General features: G+C 44.3%; 1 protein-coding gene across 1 annotated transcript; it reads left to right on the forward strand.

The window, feature by feature from the left end:
- The first annotated feature begins 9,130 nt into the window (after positions 1–9,130).
- On the forward strand, positions 9,131–15,580 carry LOC139416957 (fibroblast growth factor 8a). Its single transcript, XM_071166173.1, has 5 exons — positions 9,131–9,895; positions 9,977–10,013; positions 11,066–11,246; positions 13,042–13,148; positions 14,448–15,580. The coding sequence occupies exons 1-5, from the start codon at positions 9,864–9,866 to the stop codon at positions 14,730–14,732; spliced, it is 642 nt and encodes a 213-aa protein (XP_071022274.1). The 5' UTR covers positions 9,131–9,863; the 3' UTR covers positions 14,733–15,580.
- Positions 15,581–17,142: the final 1,562 nt, after the last annotated feature.

The following is a 17,142-nucleotide window of genomic DNA, read 5'->3' on the forward strand; positions in this document are numbered from 1 at the left end:
AGAGGACGAAAGAAGCAATGAGAGGACGAAGAGGGATGTGGAGGAGAGGATATGATAATGGGTGGAGTAGGGGGATTGGCTAGGAGTTGGCTGAGGCAACAGACAAGCGTCAGAGTCCCTAAAGGACGTGGCATCCCCTCTCCTCCCTTCCTCCTCTCTTTCATCCCCTCTAACTTTCAGGCTTCTCCCTTTCCTCCACCGTTGGTTTGGCCTCGCTCTGTTTGTGTAAACCACATTGCACCATGGACAGACGAGAGAGAGAGAGAGAGAGAGAGAGAGAGAGAGCTTTGTTCACCTTTATTGGCTTTGTTAAACAGTTAACAATGTTACTTTGGGGATTTTTATGAGACAGCAGGATATCCCACCCATTTCAGGAGACAGGTACATACGTAGAGAGAGGACTACATAACACAAATGAAATGACCTCATCTGATGACCTCATCTGACACTTTCAGCTAGGTATCTGAGAGGTTGTCTGGGAGATAACACATTAAGTAATGATTGATTCTCTTTATCCAAATAATCTCTATCAGAGGATAACTGACGATACCCATTAACACAGGACATCACTCTGTCTCTCTTTTTCTCCCTCACGCACGCACACACACACAAACACACACAGACGATGGTTCCAGTATAAAAGGATTGAATAAGGACAAGTGAGCTGAATTGGTGTGCTCTCTCTACTGGACGTTTTGTTAATCTGGCTTAATTAAATTTGACACACATCGTCCACCATTAGGACAGACAGGGCTACCATCAAGTCTTATGTTACATTAGAAAAGATAAATTTTTAATTGAATTAACATCAGAGCATACCGGCCTACTGCATTCATTGTAGCTTGATGAATTGATTCGATTCACGATGGTTTGAGTTGGTAGCATTGTGTCAGATTCTCGCGTGCAGGGTGCGGACTTCTGAAGAATCATCACTTTGACACACTATACGTTGTGTGTGTGTGTGTATTTGCTTGTGCATGATTGAAACACACACAGACTAGCAGGGCATAGAGAGACTATATAAACTCTATGTTAACCCCCCCTCTCGCACACACACACACCTCACAGAGAAACCTCTGGTTAGGCATCCATAGAGACCTATCCATAGAGAATTATTCCCACTCTCTCACATACACATCCAGGCCACTAGCATGGAGGGTCAGTCTCTCACATACACATCCAGGCCACTAGCATGGAGGGTCAGTCTCTCAAATGCACATCCAGGCCACTAGCATGGAGGGTCAGTCTCTCAAATGCATATCCAGGCCACTAGCATGGAGGGTCAGTCTCTCAAATGCACATCCAGGCCACTAGCATGGAGGGTCAGTCTCTCACATACACATCCAGGCCACTAGCATGGAGGGTCAGTCTCTCACATACACATCCAGGCCACTAGCATGGAGGGTCAGTCTCTCACATACACATCCAGGCCACTAGCATGGAGGGTCAGTCTCTCAAATGCACATCCAGGCCACTAGCATGGAGGGTCAGTCTCTCAAATGCACTTCCAGGCCACTAGCATGGAGGGTCAGTCTCTCACATACACATCCAGGCCACTAGCATGGAGGGTCAGTCTCTCAAATGCACATCCAGGCCACTAGCATGGAGGGTCAGTCTCTCACATACACATCCAGGGCACTAGCATGGACGGTCAGTCTCTCAAATGCACATCCAGGCCACTAGCATGGAGGGTCAGTCTCTCACATACACATCCAGGCCACTAGCATGGAGGGTCAGTCTCTCAAATGCACATCCAGGCCACTAGCATGGAGGGTCAGTCTCTCAAATGCACTTCCAGGCCACTAGCATGGAGGGTCAGTCTCTCACATACACATCCAGGCCACTAGCATGGACGGTCAGTCTCTCAAATGCACATCCAGGCCACTAGCATGGAGGGTCAGTCTCTCACATACACATCCAGGCCACTAGCATGGAGGGTCAGTCTCTCAAATGCACATCCAGGCCACTAGCATGGAGGGTCAGTCTCTCACATACACATCCAGGCCACTAGCATGGAGGGTCAGTCTCTCACATACACATCCAGGCCACTAGCATGGAGGGTCAGTCTCTCAAATGCACATCCAGGCCACTAGCATGGCGGGTCAGTCTCTCAAATGCACATCCAGGCCACTAGCATGGAGGGTCAGTCTCTCAAATGCACATCCAGGCCACTAGCATGGAGGGTCAGTCTCTCACATACACATCCAGGCCACTAGCATGGAGGGTCAGTCTCTCAAATGCACATCCAGGCCACTAGCATGGAGGGTCAGTCTCTCACATACACATCCAGGCCACTAGCATGGTTTGTCAGTCTCTCACATACACATCCAGGCCACTAGCATGGAGGGTCAGTCTCTCAAATGCACATCCAGGCCACTAGCATGGAGGGTCAGTCTCTCAAATGCACATCCAGGCCACTAGCATGGAGGGTCAGTCTGAATGAGGAACTTCAGGCACAGTTGGGATTTTAATCACAGGAATACTTCTCCCCCCACCTCACACTATGAGCACCACTTGAGACCATCAGGCTTCCGCCGCTCCTGGCCTTAAACCCACGCAAGTCTGCGCAATGCAATTTGCCAACTGGTAGGAACATTTTCCCACGCTTTTTTCCATTCCACATAAAGGCCGGACTCTCCATCCTTGCCCCGGCTACCTCACTCCTTCCAATTCTCTCCTTCCTGTGGCATTAGATGTGTTTTTATGTCCCGTCTCGGCCCAGGGGATAAGGACTGTGTGTGTCTGTGTCTGTGCCTGTGTCAGTGCCCGTGTCTGTGCCCGTGCCGGTGTCTGTGCATGTGCCTGTGTCTGTGCATAAGCCGAGTCTGGTCTTGCAGCGGGTCTCAGACATTCACTCACTCAGCCCCTCTAATTCTCAGCAGCGGCAGATTGCCAGGTATTTTACTACCTCCCAGCCATGTGTCTGTGTCGCGCTCGTAGCAGTGTGGATGGTGTTAGCAGACGAGAGATGTGAAAAGCAGCCCAGAGACACATAGAGACCTGTGTGGACGCACTGAGAACATGGCGCTGAGAACATGGAAATGCTTGGAGGGCATCCAAACCCATCACTCCCACCACCAAATGCAGACCTGACCGTGTGAAACATGCTAGAACCCCAACGCTAAGCTTGTGTGTCCGAGACACGGAGTGGACCTAAATGCTCATGTTGGGAAACATGTTAGGCTTCATAGCCACACGTGTGAAAACTGAACTGAAGGTGTGTACAATATGCTAGACTCCAATGCTAAGCGTGTGGGGAAGCACATGGTGGACTGAATATTTATAGTATGAAACATGCTAGAACTCAAGACCACCCGTGTGATAGGTGTGATACATTCATGAACTGAATAGTACATCTATGACAGAGGGACAGAACTGTTGCCTCTGAGTGTGACCTAGCATGTCTGGGTCAGTAGAAGTGGGGTTAGATTGAGGGTTGGAGCCAATAGGCAGGGGCGCCTGGAGAGTGTGTGTCAGAGGGCAGTGTGTAATTGAGAGTGTGTGTGGGTCTGTGTGTGTAATTAGAAGTGCGTGTGAGAGAGTGGTGTGTAATCAGGAGTCAGAGGTCACCTTCTGTCTCTCCTAGTGTACAGTTATAGCACACCTTGAAGCGATACTTAGGGATTTTGGCAATGGCGTCCATTATCTACTTCCCCATAGTCAGGTGAACTTGTGGATACCATTTTTATGTCTCTGTGTTCAGTACGAAGGAAGTTAGAGGTAGTTTTGTGAGCCAATGCTAACAAGCATGCTAGCAGATGCCCATAGACTTCCAGTCCTTGCGCTAACGCTAGTTAGCAATTGCGATGGCGCAAGTCAACAACTTCCTTCAAATTGCACACAGAGACATAAATATGGTATCCATGAGTTCATCTGACTCTGGGGGAGTAGCTAAAGGGCCGCATTGCCAAAATCCTGAAGTATCCCTTTAACACTATAATACTTTATCCTCTCATGAGACCACAGATCCCACAAAGACTGAGTAAACAATGAAACAGCATAGAAATGTTGTGGAATAGAGCACACAACATAAAAATAGACTAGGAATAGACTAGTCTAGGGCACAGTTTAGTGAGCTGGGACTGAGCACCTCTAGTATTATTATAGCCTGTTTAACTGGTTCATACCACATTTCTATTGGCATGAGGAGGGAGACTGCTAAAACAAAGGGCAGGACCCACTCCCATGCTATAGATGCTAAAACAATGGTGTTGCTGGTCGCTCATATGGAATAGGTATTACTAGCATGTGTTCAGTGAAAACACATATATCTGGGTGAACCCAACGGGGCTATGAAAGCACCCCTGGCTTTGAGACTGGGAATGGAGCTGCTGTCTGGGGCTCTCAATAAGTAGATGCCAGGGAGAGACCTCTCTCTCTCTCTTTCTCTCTCTCCAGATGGATAAACAGTTGAAAAGCACACCTAATGAGCAGGATGGCTGAGAAAGTCACTGGGGTTGGGTGACTGCAGGTCTATAGGCGATTCCAGAGTGAACTTAGCTTTATTACTCTAGCTTATAAGGTATTGTATTAGGTTTTAACTATGGTATTGCATACCTAAGGTTTGAGAACAGCATGATGGCAGCTATGACTGACAAGAGGCTGCCATGCATATTCAAATCGAATGTTATTTGTCACGTACGCCGAATACAACAACCTTACCGTGAAGTGCTTACTTACAAGCACTTAACCAACAATGCAGTTCAATATATTTACTAAATAAACTTGAATTAAATAAAAAGTAACACAATAAAATAACAATAACGAGGCTATATACAGGAGATACCGGTACCGAGTCAATGTGTGGGGGTACAGGTTAGTCGAGGTAATTTGCACATGTAGGTAGGGGTAAAGTGACTGTACATAGATAATAAACAGCGAGTAGCAACAGTGTAAAAACAAGGGAGGGGGGGGGGTCAATGTAAATAGTCCGGGTGGACATTTGAATAATTGTTCAGCAGTCTTATGGCTTGGGGGTAGAAGCTGTTAAGGAGCCTTTTGGTCCTAGACTTGGCACTCTGGTACCGCTTGCCGTGCGATAGCAGAGAGAACAGTCTATGACTTGGGTGACTGGAGTCTTTGGCAATTTTATGGGCTTTCCTCTGACACGGCCTATTATATAGGTCCTGGATGACAGGAAGCTTGGCCCCAGTGATGTACTGGGCAGTACGCACTACCCTCTGTAGCACCTTATGGTCAGATGCTGAGCGGTTGCCATACCAGGCGGTGGTGACACCGGTCAGGATGCTCTCGATGTTGCAGCTGTATAATGTTTTGAGGATCTGGGGACTCATGCCAAATCTTTTCAGTCTCCTGATGGGGAACAGGTGTTGTCATGCCCTCTTCACGACTGTCTTGGTGTCTTCGGACCATAAAAGTTTGTTGGTGATGTGAATACCAAGGAACTTGAAACTCTCAACACGCTCCACTACAGCCAAATTGATGTTAATGGTGGCCTGTTCGGCCCTCCTTTTCCTGTAGTCCACAATCAGCTCCTATGTCTTGCTCACATTGAGGGAGAGGTTGTTGTCCTGGCACCACATTGCCAGGTTTCTGACCTCATCCTTATAGGCTGTCTCATCGTTGTCGGTGATCAGGCCTACCACTGTTGTGTCGTCAGCAAACTTATTGATGGTGTTGGAGTCGTGCCTGGCCATGCAGTCATGAGTGAACAGGGAGTACAGCAGGGGACTGAGAACACACCCCTGAGGGGCCCCTGTGTTGAGGCTCAGCGTTGTGTATGTGTTGTTACCTACCCTTACCACCTGGGGGGCGGCCCGTCAGGAAGTCCAGGATCCAGTTGCAGAGGGAGGTGTTTAGTCCCAGGGTCCTTAGCTTAGTGATGAGCTTTGTGGACACTATGGTGTTGAACGCTGAGCTGTATATTATGACTTCTGATGACTTCTGTGGATGAGGAACATTTAGCACTTCTGATTGGCCATGATGATAAAACAAGGATTAATGATCTGTTACTTCAGTCTACCAGCCTTGAATATCTATATCCTCTGTTATTTCATAAATAGTCTAATGAATGTTTAAGTTCCCATGGAGTTTCTGTTTTGTGTCAATTTCTCATGAGAAGAGAGCTGACATGATGATTAGCAAGTTTCTAGTTCCTCCTGGGTGAACATGGTGTTTGTCTTTGTAAGAAAAACTGAGAGAAGGTGTGTGTTTAGCAATGAAATAGTTCCGTTCTTATGGGTCCCTGTATCACGTCCACTTTAAATGATGGCATAGATGGAAAGGAAAGTAGAGATAGCGGGAGAGAGAAGGAGGAGAGCGCAAAGGAGGGAAAAATAGGTTATGGGGAGAGTGAAGGATAAGGGTAAAGGTGGGGGAGAGAGGTAGTGGGGGGGGGGGGGGGGGGGTGAAGAGGGATAGCAAAGGAGGAATTAATAGGTAGTGGGAGAAAGATTGAAGGGGGGGAGAGAGCGAGAGAGATGTTGTGAGGGAGAGTGAAGAGGGAGCGAGAGAGAGGTGGTGGGGGAGGGATGGTGGTGGGGACCCCCACAGGGCTGCTGATGGATGTGGGACTCCTGGGGTTAAGGGGAGGGCAGGCAGACCTTGTGCCGGGCTGCAGAGTGGCAGCTACCTGCCGCTCATCTCACACACTTGTACGCGCACAAACACAGAGATAGAGAGAACAAGAAGACTATGCTAATGGGAGGATGGGAAGGGAACATAAATACAAAGCAACTAGCAATGAGAAGTCTGACAGTTCAAGACAGGCTAGGCCTAATACTCACAGATGAATAAAGTTCAGCATAATGAAATTGCCGTCAATGAGAGCTCATCAAATACATAAACCCTTTCATTTTAACAGTCATTACACCTCTGTATAATATTGCTGACCATTATCTAGGGTGATTTTAGAGTCTAAATACTGCAGCAGTTCAATAAATATCTGTTGTTGTTTGCTAGGCCTACTATAATATGTCTTTCTTGTACCAATGTAGTAGAGTAGACAGACATGGTGCCCCCTGGTGGTTCAGATGAGTAACTGCTGGCAGGGTGACAAGGACAAATGATAGTGTGATTTGATGACAGTGTAAAGTCCATCCATTATAACGTGCTTCAATAGTCCTTCATTAAAATCTATAATATTTTAGTACGCACTCACATGCATGATATGCGGCACCTGATTGAAAGAGGGATTGAAAACATTTGTAGTCTCTGTCTAGTCCAAATCATTTCTTGCCTATTCAGTCTGTTTATTGGATTGGTTTACTCAACAGACAACACATAACGTATCAATATTAGACACCAGTGCAATTCAATATCGAACGCATATATTATTTTCATAATAACAATTACCAAGACATGACTGTAGCCAGGGGTAACGTTAGGCTACTGGTTGGCCCTACACATTCATTTAAGAGCTAACAAACTTCAAATTATGTCAATCAAACGTTAAAAGAGTGGCGGGGCTCTGGGCATCTGTCTGACCATCATGTGGCTGAAACAAAACTCTGGATCTGACCACCTGAAACGCCTGTGCTTGCTGGACCACAACCTAATGAATGGCAGGCAGTCAATAAACCAGAGGTTCTTCCTGGTTATGGATATATTCTAAGGGTCACATGTAATAAAGGGTGGGGTGGGGTCTGCATTTAAGGATATAGTTTGGGATTTTGTCAATGAAGCCCTTTATCTACTTCCCCAAGGTCAGATGAACTTTGGGATACCATTTTTAGAACTGCATCCAGTATGAAGGACGCAGTTCAGTGAAAAGACTGGAAGTCTTCAGGGTGTAGGCTACTCCAATGCTTTCAGTCTTTGTGCTAAACTAGGACTAACCATAGTTAGAATTATCTCAGGAAACTGCCCCTAACTTCCTTCATATTGGATGCAAAGACATAAAAATGGTATCAACAAGTTCACTTGGTCTCATGAGGGGTGCAGTGGTCTAAGACACTGCATCTCAGTGCAAGAGGTGTCACTGCAGTACCTTGTTCAAATCCAGGCTGCATCACATGCTGCTGTGATTGGCGGAACAGTTGGCCATGTGTCGTCGGGGTTTGGCCAGGGTAGGCCATCATTGTAAATAAGAATTTGTTCTTAAGTGACTTGCCTAGTTAAATGAAGGTTACATTATTTTTTTATTTTAAAAATCTGACTTGAGAAGTAGGCTGGATAAAGGGTTTCATTGCCAAATCCTGAACTATCCCTTTAAGGGGTCTTCACGCTTCACTTCACCCAAATAAATTAATTGAGTGATTAATTTGAACACTTGGTCTCTAATGGCCCATTCACCCATCCTAGGTGAGAACGTCCTCTTGCACAAAATGTCCACAACGATGAAAATTGTTCTGTCTGATTTCTCTCATAATTAAGTGAGTTTTCGTTGAAGAAGTCTGTTGCATTCGGGACAGTGTGACTAAATGATCAATTGGATAGGCTATTCAATGGGCTATCGTTTCAGCTATACTGTAAGTTTACATTTTGCAAAGATATTCATGTAGCCTAATGTTTGTTAATCTACCCTAGTTTTCTTCGTTAAAATCCCCAATGTCTAAGAGCCCATGAGGAGCATCGGGTGAGAAGCGGCTGTTTACGCAAGTGGAGATGAATGGTCTCCCTTTATCAAATGAAGGGAGGGGGTGTTTAAAAAAACGTTAATCGCCTGTAATCCTGTTAATATACCAGTCTCTCACCTTTCTTCGGCAATACACAAGAGACACAGCTAAAAAGTATCCATAGCTAATCCCAGTGACATATCCCAGTTTCATCCAAAAAACGAAAAATATTCAATCTAGGCATAATGTAGCTGTAAACTAGGCTATTGCATAACATTCGCATTGATGGAAAGAGGCTATTGTCCTGAAATGGACTGCAATTTTATGTTTGGATTTTTCTCTTTCAATTTGGAATATACTTTTTAGGATAATCTAGGAACGTTCCTTTAACTCGTTTTTTATTTCATTAATTCAGAAGGTCGTTTCGGTGAAGAAGCGTCATTGCGCGCTGGGTACGCAAGACTCCTGCTTCTCCGCAAGTGTTGACTTTCCTCAGGTGAAGATATGTTTTAAACGCAGGGGGAGGAGGGACGCTTTTGTTCTGCAGAAAAAGGGGGCTTGTTCCTCGCAGATCGCCCTTCCATTTTAACCAGGGGTGTGAGTGCGAACAAGGGGTTGACATTGGAGCCTGCGATGGGAGTAGAGGAGGGGAGACGGGAGTCGCCAGTCCTGCACTACCGAACACTGAAGCAACATCACCCGCTCTGAACGCACGGGACGCGCACGTTATCCACCACGCAAAAGCCAGATATTAACTCTCTACAACAGGATACACTGGATGATAGCGATTGAGGATTCTCTGAAGGAATTACAAAGAGATAGCAATCTGCAGCAAATTAACTGTCATCTTCATTGGCTTCGGATGACCTTGCATTTGTATCCTTATTATTAGGGCACTCATCCAGCGCTTTCTTTGCCAAAACTTGAATGCACCTCTCTTCTAAGTAAGTGCACTTAAACGTTGCTAATCGAGAGGGCCGCCTGACACATAGACAGTTATTATCAATAATCAATTATCATTATTATCAATTATCATTGTCACAGTTTCACATTTTACTGGCAAGGTTGTCGATCAGTTGTAAGCGCCAGCCTTGCCAAAACAGGCTATGGACATTTATTTGACATGAAATGTACCCACATTTTTACAAAAAAATAATAGGCTTAACCACTTCTTCCACCATCTTTGGTCGTTTTGGATTTTAATGAAGTTTTTGAAGAGCGACGACTTAATCAATTGCAACCGACACCAGTGTTTCACACAGTTCACCTTTACCAAATAACCTCGATTTTGGAACACTGCAAGCCCTGTGGTCTGTATTTATCGAAGGAACAATCAACACAATCAACATGCGACGCCTCCCTTCCCGGTTGAGTTATCTGTGAGTATTTCCTGCGAGTCTCAATTATGTTGATTAATGTGCCCCTATGTATTATAACTCATTAATTAAGCTCTTTTTCAGGTTCCTACACTTCTTCGCATTCTGTTACTATGCTCAGGTATGTTCATATGCATGCTTTGAAATAGCCCAAATATTTTGTATATCAGCAGGCTTTGTGAAAATAACATAGCATTCTTGATTATGATTAAATATCTCACGCGTTTTCGGTAAATTTGCAAATAATTTACAAACTGTTCAGTCTATCAGTGGATTATTGGATACAACTGTAAATCTCCTTGAACAACAAGTAATTAGTTTACGCATCTTGAAAATTCGTATAACTAACCTACATCAAATGTCACTGTTCAAACATATGGTTAGGTTTCTGGGGGTGAAAGCACGGTGTAATAATGGCGAGCAGTGAGGGAGAGAGAGACGAGAGCTCATATCATTTGTGATATAACGACACATCAGATGGGTCCCACCGCGCAAGGGGCAGCGGGCGCGCTGCATGCCGCCCGCGTCACATTTTGGCACGATGTATGTTGCGAACATACTGCCCTCGCGCAGGATGCGTGGGCACAGAATGGGCATCGCGCGGGGAAAGGCGAGTCTGTGAAAAATGTCGTGGGGTTCAAATATAAAGGCCAAAGTTAATTCCTTCGTTGTCCTCCTTGGAACAGAATGAGTGCGTATGGCTAAGTGTCAAATAGGGAAGCTTTTAACATAGGCATTAATATGTACATTTGCTCCGTTTAATGTGAGGGAAATAATGAGCATTTATTATGTAGGCTATAGTCTGTTTGATATTTTGGACATGTATTTTAACGTATACCACCACTCACTTTTACGCACAAGCTGTTGCAGATTGCGCGCCCTTTTTAATTTCTAGGTTTTCATGCTTTTAATTATGCATGCTTAATTTAAGGAATGTAGGCCTTTGTATCGGCGGTATATTCACGTGGTCTATTGCATGTTATAAAGTTATGTGTTATTATAGCCAATCATGCCAAGTAGGTCTAAAGAAAATGGGAAACATCCCTCCAAATTTGCTTCTGTTGGGTTTAGAGCTAAATAATGATGATATTATTGCTTAATACGTACGCTACTGTAAATACATTGAAGCAATTTTTGCAAATACTGATTGTGATGACATTTAATTTCTGACAGGTAACCAATCAGTCCTCGCCTAATTTCACGCAGCATGTAAGCGAGCAGAGCAAGGTGACAGACCGTGTGAGCCGCAGGTTAATTCGGACCTATCAACTTTACAGCCGAACCAGCGGGAAGCATGTGCAGGTTCTGCCCAACAAGAAGATCAACGCCATGGCAGAAGATGGAGACATACACGGTAAGCCCAATATCCAAACCTTATGGATTTGTTTCAAGTTCCTAATTTTTGTCGGTTTTAACTTGCCGAAATCCATTGCTAATATTTCTGAATCTCTAAACTAACCTACTAAAATAAACGTATGTCTACAACAGGCTTAGGCTATGCCTATATAGTCACAGGGCCTTAAGGCCCATTTTGGCATAACAAACTATCATGTGCAAGTGGTTAGTAGCCAAATGCTTACTGTGAATTCTACAGAAATGGTTTTTCTCTCGTCGTTTTTGACAGTAAATAACACGGCTACTGTATCAGCTGGTATCGCTAAGAAGAGGCCGCTGACCGTCAAAGAAATTGTCAAATGGATTGAAGATTGTGCTGTGGGTGATTCTCAAGAGATACTCATGTCTGGAAGAGCCATTAGAAATAATCATCCTTCAACCTCCTGAACATTTCCTGCATAGCTCTCCTGCTCCCTCTTTCCTCTGACCAGCTTCAGAACTAAAATAGGGCCCGCCGAATTTTCAACCAGCCGCCTGCATTTTACGAAGTTTCCCCTTACCAGCCAGTCAACATTTTGCCTTATCTATTATCTTTGCATATTCACAAATTAACTATTTTTTTCAAACGTGGATTTTATATTTTAAAATGAAGTCCATTTTTTGGGTGATTTTCATTGGGCTATTCCCATTGCCATTAAATAGTGTTAGATTTAAACATAATTTGGCAGCAAACTGGACCTTTGACTCTCTGTGTGTATGCTGCTGTAGGTCCTGTCTAATGTGGTGTGTATTCACACTTGTGTGTGTGTTTGTGGTTTGCACCAAAGGGTGTGGAGGTGCTCGGGTCACCTATGCCAGTGCCACCTGTACCATGGTAGCAGGTTGTACTCGTGGGTCTAAAGCTGTGGCTTGCATGAGGCGTTTATTGCTTAGCCCCACACCAACCATCAATCCACAACCATAAACATAACTCAATGACCACGTGGGTGTGCATGGATCAGGGAGTGGTTCGAATCTCTAGTAAGGGACATACACGTGGCTAACATTTTGAAACGACATTGTGCCTATCTGTTGAATTTTGCCGTGTTTAACAAGAACAGAGGTTGAGCAGTAAAATGATCAGATGCACCAAGGGTTATTCATTTCTCCAAATGTTGGTCCGGGAATGTGTGCAATCATCATGTAGGTAGGGGGATGGGAAACCCGGATGAGTAGGGGCTGCCTTGGCCGAAGCTAATGGGGACCCTGATAAAATACTAAATCATAACTCTTAGTAAGCCTTTGAAAAGTTTATTCATAATGGCTAGGTAGACATTGTGTGCCTCCGTGGAAGGCAACAACAAAATAGATAAACATATTTTAGTTTGGAAAATAAGGATATCGGTGTTTTCAATCATAGAAGCAGTTGTGAGACTTACAGTATCTATGAACACACATTAAGATAAGCCATTTAACACGCTTCTATTTATGTCCATCTGTCTCCAAGCGTGATCTATGATCTATGACATAGATGAATGTGGTGCTTATGTGTGACGTGAGTACAGATTTAGAGAGAAAAAAGTTGATAGTCCTTCCAGGATGGCCTCTTTAGTTTTCAAAGAATTGAGGTACACATGTTTTTATGATTGTGCAAGATTTTAAGCTTGCATAAATCCTCAGGAATGGTCCCCACAGGTTTTGTGTGTGTGTGTGATATATAGAATATTCTCTTGTAAAAATATAAACTGAATCAGCTTAACCGTGTCTTTAAGCAACATCCTATTACTAACAGTGCATTAGCCCTGGTTGATAATAAAACCCCTTTGTTTCCTCAGCCAAACTCGTCGTAGAGACGGACACGTTTGGAAGTCGCGTGCGGATTAAAGGAGCAGAGACAGGATTCTACATCTGCATGAACAAGAAGGGAAAGCTGATCGGGAAGGTAAAGAGAAAAAAATCCTTTGAGCACTGCACTGTGGGTAATGATCTATGGTAATGCCAGTATGCTGCCCTTTTCAATTGGCTCTGTTTTCAAGCTTCTTAAGCTGTGGTTCCAAGGTTTGATTATATTGTAGTTCTGTTTGGGTTTTCTAAGACTTGTGGTTTTGTATGGCGACTCGGCAGCAGTTCTCACCATAGTTCAGTGTGGCTGTGGTTCTGTTTGGTGGTTCCCTACAGCTGTAGCTCCAGGACTGTCCACCTCTGGTATGTTCTGCATGGGAGAAGGTTAGAGTCATTGTATGCTGTTGGAAGTCACCTCCTCTGTGTAGCGTGTTGTGGGTTCGAGGGTGTCTCTGCTCCTCTCTTGCTGTGCTGGCTAATAAACAGGGCTGCCATCTCCGCCCCCCTACAGAACCCTGCCAGGTGCACCATCTGCCCTGAGCTGCCTCTCTCTGCCATACCGGCCCAGCAACAGCCTGTGTGTGTGTTTGAACGACTGTATGTGTATATTTGTGTATGTTTCACTTGCTTTCTGGCTGCATGGGATGCTAGATTTATTTTTAACAGCCCATTTTGTCCAGCTAGGTTGTTGAGCAGGTTTAGCTACATTAGTGTTGCCGGTGTGTGACGTGTCACAGACCAGTGGAGGTTGGGCTGGAGGGGTTGTGGGAGGACGCAGGGCCTAGCTACTGCTCATAGTACAAGAGGACAAACCCCCCTTCACCCTCAATGTAGAATACTAGATCAACAGAAACAATATCTACCCCGTCGTACCATTTCTCAAAATGTAGAGATAGAATAAATGCAAGACAACCATGTATTTGATTGTACCAAAGGGAGACTAGAGTCGTTTATTTCAGGATCTATTGATTGATATTCAAGTCGATGAGCCCTTTGTGGTTCGATTCAGCCACAAACAAGACAGTGCAGCGCTAAATAGAAGGAAATCCACACATGAAGCTGATAAAGAACTTGAACTCCTCAGGTATTTCTGCTATGATGGCATGTCTTAGGCTGCTAACTCTTGAGTGGTCCTCATGAATGCGTCTCTGTGTTTACTGAGGAGGGAGACTCCTTGCTTACTGTCATCCCCTCTCTGATCTGAGCCTGTAATGACTGTAGCATATGCTTCATGCGTGTGGAGAGCGCTGCGTGCACACGTGTTTGTGTGTGTGTGCGCAGGGACATACTGTTCGGGGTAGCCTTCTTACATCTGATATTTCCTATCTGTAAGTCTTCATAGAAATCTCCTTCAGACGCTCCGACTGACCTGGTGTGTGTGTGTGTTTGTCTTTCAAAGAAAAATGGGCAAGGCCGCGACTGCATCTTCTCAGAGATTGTCCTGGAGAATAACTACACGGCGCTGAGGAACGCACGCTTCGAGGGTTGGTACATGGCTTTCACCAGACGTGGACGCCCCCGGAAAGGCTCGCAAACACGGCAGCATCAACGCGAGGTCCATTTTATGAAACGACTGCCTCGGGGATCCAATCCCACTCACCCGGCCCAGCACAAGGCCTTTGACTTCGTCCACTACCCCTTCAGCCCCAGGACTAAACGCACACGCTACTCAGCCGAAGGCTGAGGGGGGCAGAGAGGGTGAGACAGAGGATAAAAAACAATGACTGAAGCAAGAATTAACTCCTTTCCAAAACCTCTAGAGACATTTTTTTTGTACTGAGCGTTACTATACCTAACATGTAGTTTTTCTATTTTTTTCAAAAAGTACATTTTTTAAAAGAAAAAACCCATAACAAATATATTTTTGTACCTGATACTTTTAGTACTGATGTGTTGTTTTTAGATGCACATAACTCATCATCGAACATTTGGGTTGCTGACATTTTAGTAAAGCGTGGACTTTGTATTGTCTCTCTGTATTTTGGGTTCTGTTTTTGCTTTTGTTTGACTGTTCAGAGTCGTTTGGACTCACACCTGCTGCTCCAAGAGACTTGAAGGGCCCTGATCGACCGCACTGACAGAAAATGCTGCGTTCAGAGACACATACAGTACACACACACACACACACACACAGCATCGATGCTGCATTCAGGAGCGCCATGTTGAGTAACGTTGTGTTCAGTATCACACACAGCCACAACACCTCTGTTGAACGCTGTGGTGTGACCTTGCTACTTTGGGAATTCTATAGAGACAAACGCTGTTAAAGCAAACAGTGCTTTAGGTACGTACACACAATGGAAAATGTGGCAGCTATATTGATAATCACAGGTTTCCTGCAATGGTTATAACTGTAAATTAGAGGTGTAAAAATGCATTGGTATGTCGGAAACCTCCTTTGTTTTTGTTACCCTGACTGTTTTTATATATATATAAATCTATTTTTATTTTACGGATGTGTACAAATAATTTTAATGATGGATTATTTATTTAAAATGTGTAATAAATGTACATTAGAATACTGATATTAAACTCTTGTTTGTGATGTGGTTGTTTTACACACTTTGAACAGTAGGGTTGTGTGGGTAAAATCACTGGAAAAGCCAGAAAAAAAAGCCATATTGCAACCTATGTCTTGTGATAATTGCGTTGATCGCTCTATAACCTGTTAGTTCATATGTCTTGCCACCGTGATTGAATACTGAATGCCTAAGGCCGAGACAATAAGTAGACACAGTGGCAGAATTTATTCAACCATGCATTTGATTCATCACAAAACTGGAGAGCAAACCTCTGTCTGGTGAAGTCCACAAAGCATATTGCAGGTAACAAACAGTTACATGACCTACAGCACGGTGAAGTAAGTTAATATTTCCGACATTTTTGAACTACTAAATTACTGCGAGTCGCACAGAATACCGGAGCTGCCTCCACTATTTCAGCACCATTTACATTTCAACATCATCAAATCACCTAAGCTTAGTCTACTACAGTGACAACTAAAAGATGCCAAAAACAATTTAGTCCAATCGACATAAGCTAAATATGATGTGGCTGTCCATGATTTAGATATTTTTTTGTGGAATGTGTGTGCGTTCGCGCAAGTAGAAAAGACATGTTGACTCATCCTACATGTAGACAAATGCCAATGCTATCCTCCTCTCTTTCATGTTGACGAAATGGTCACTCTGTCATACAGCACACTTTTATTTGCTTACCTCCTTTCATGGGCAACGTTAGCTAGTTAACATTAGCCTTCTACATCTAGCTACATATTGAACTTCCATCCTCTCAGTCCAGGTGCACAATGTATGAATTTATGGTTGGATCAGAATCGCCATTATAATCATTAGCCAGTACAGAGAATTAAGTCCAAATCCCTATCTCTATCCATGGCTAATTTAGGAAAGGGTAAATTTTAACTAGCTAGCTAGCCACCGGAGGACAACAACACATTGAGATGCAACAATTCAAGTAGTTTCTGTCAGTTACGTATTTCTGTCAATGCGATGTGATAGGAGTGAAGCCAAATCCAAACTGGCTTCCCTTGACACTTTTTTTAGGACCAATCAGAGATGAGATCTCAGTTTAGCACAACGCTGATTGGCTATTATTTTATACTTTTTTTTTATCAAGGGAGGCCCAATGCTTGCTGGCTTCCCTTGCATTCAATGCTACTGGCGGCAACAATGTCATACTCTTTTTGACCAGACAGCATCAGATAGATGGCCTACACATACAGAGACAGAGGGGCACTGTTTCGCTCGCTCAGATACATTCAGCTGAAGGAAAATGATGAAACAGAGAGACGAAAGATAAATCATTTGATATGTTTTTTGGGGGTTTCCCTTGGCATCATGAATACACGCCTCTGCTTGGGAAGTGGGAGTATCGTTCAGGCACACACTGGAGATGGCTTAAGTCGCTTCATGCATGCGCGCAAGCGCACAGGCACACACACACACACACACACACACACAGGGCACTTGGATCACATCAGCATTCTAATGATATGACACAGAAGGTCATCCCTTCCCAGCCTTCAAATACTTTATGCATACATCATGTCGTTTCCATGAGTTGATCTTAGAAAT

Source organism: Oncorhynchus clarkii, chromosome 1 (genome assembly GCF_045791955.1).
Source record: "Oncorhynchus clarkii lewisi isolate Uvic-CL-2024 chromosome 1, UVic_Ocla_1.0, whole genome shotgun sequence".
NCBI lineage: Eukaryota > Metazoa > Chordata > Actinopteri > Salmoniformes > Salmonidae > Oncorhynchus > Oncorhynchus clarkii.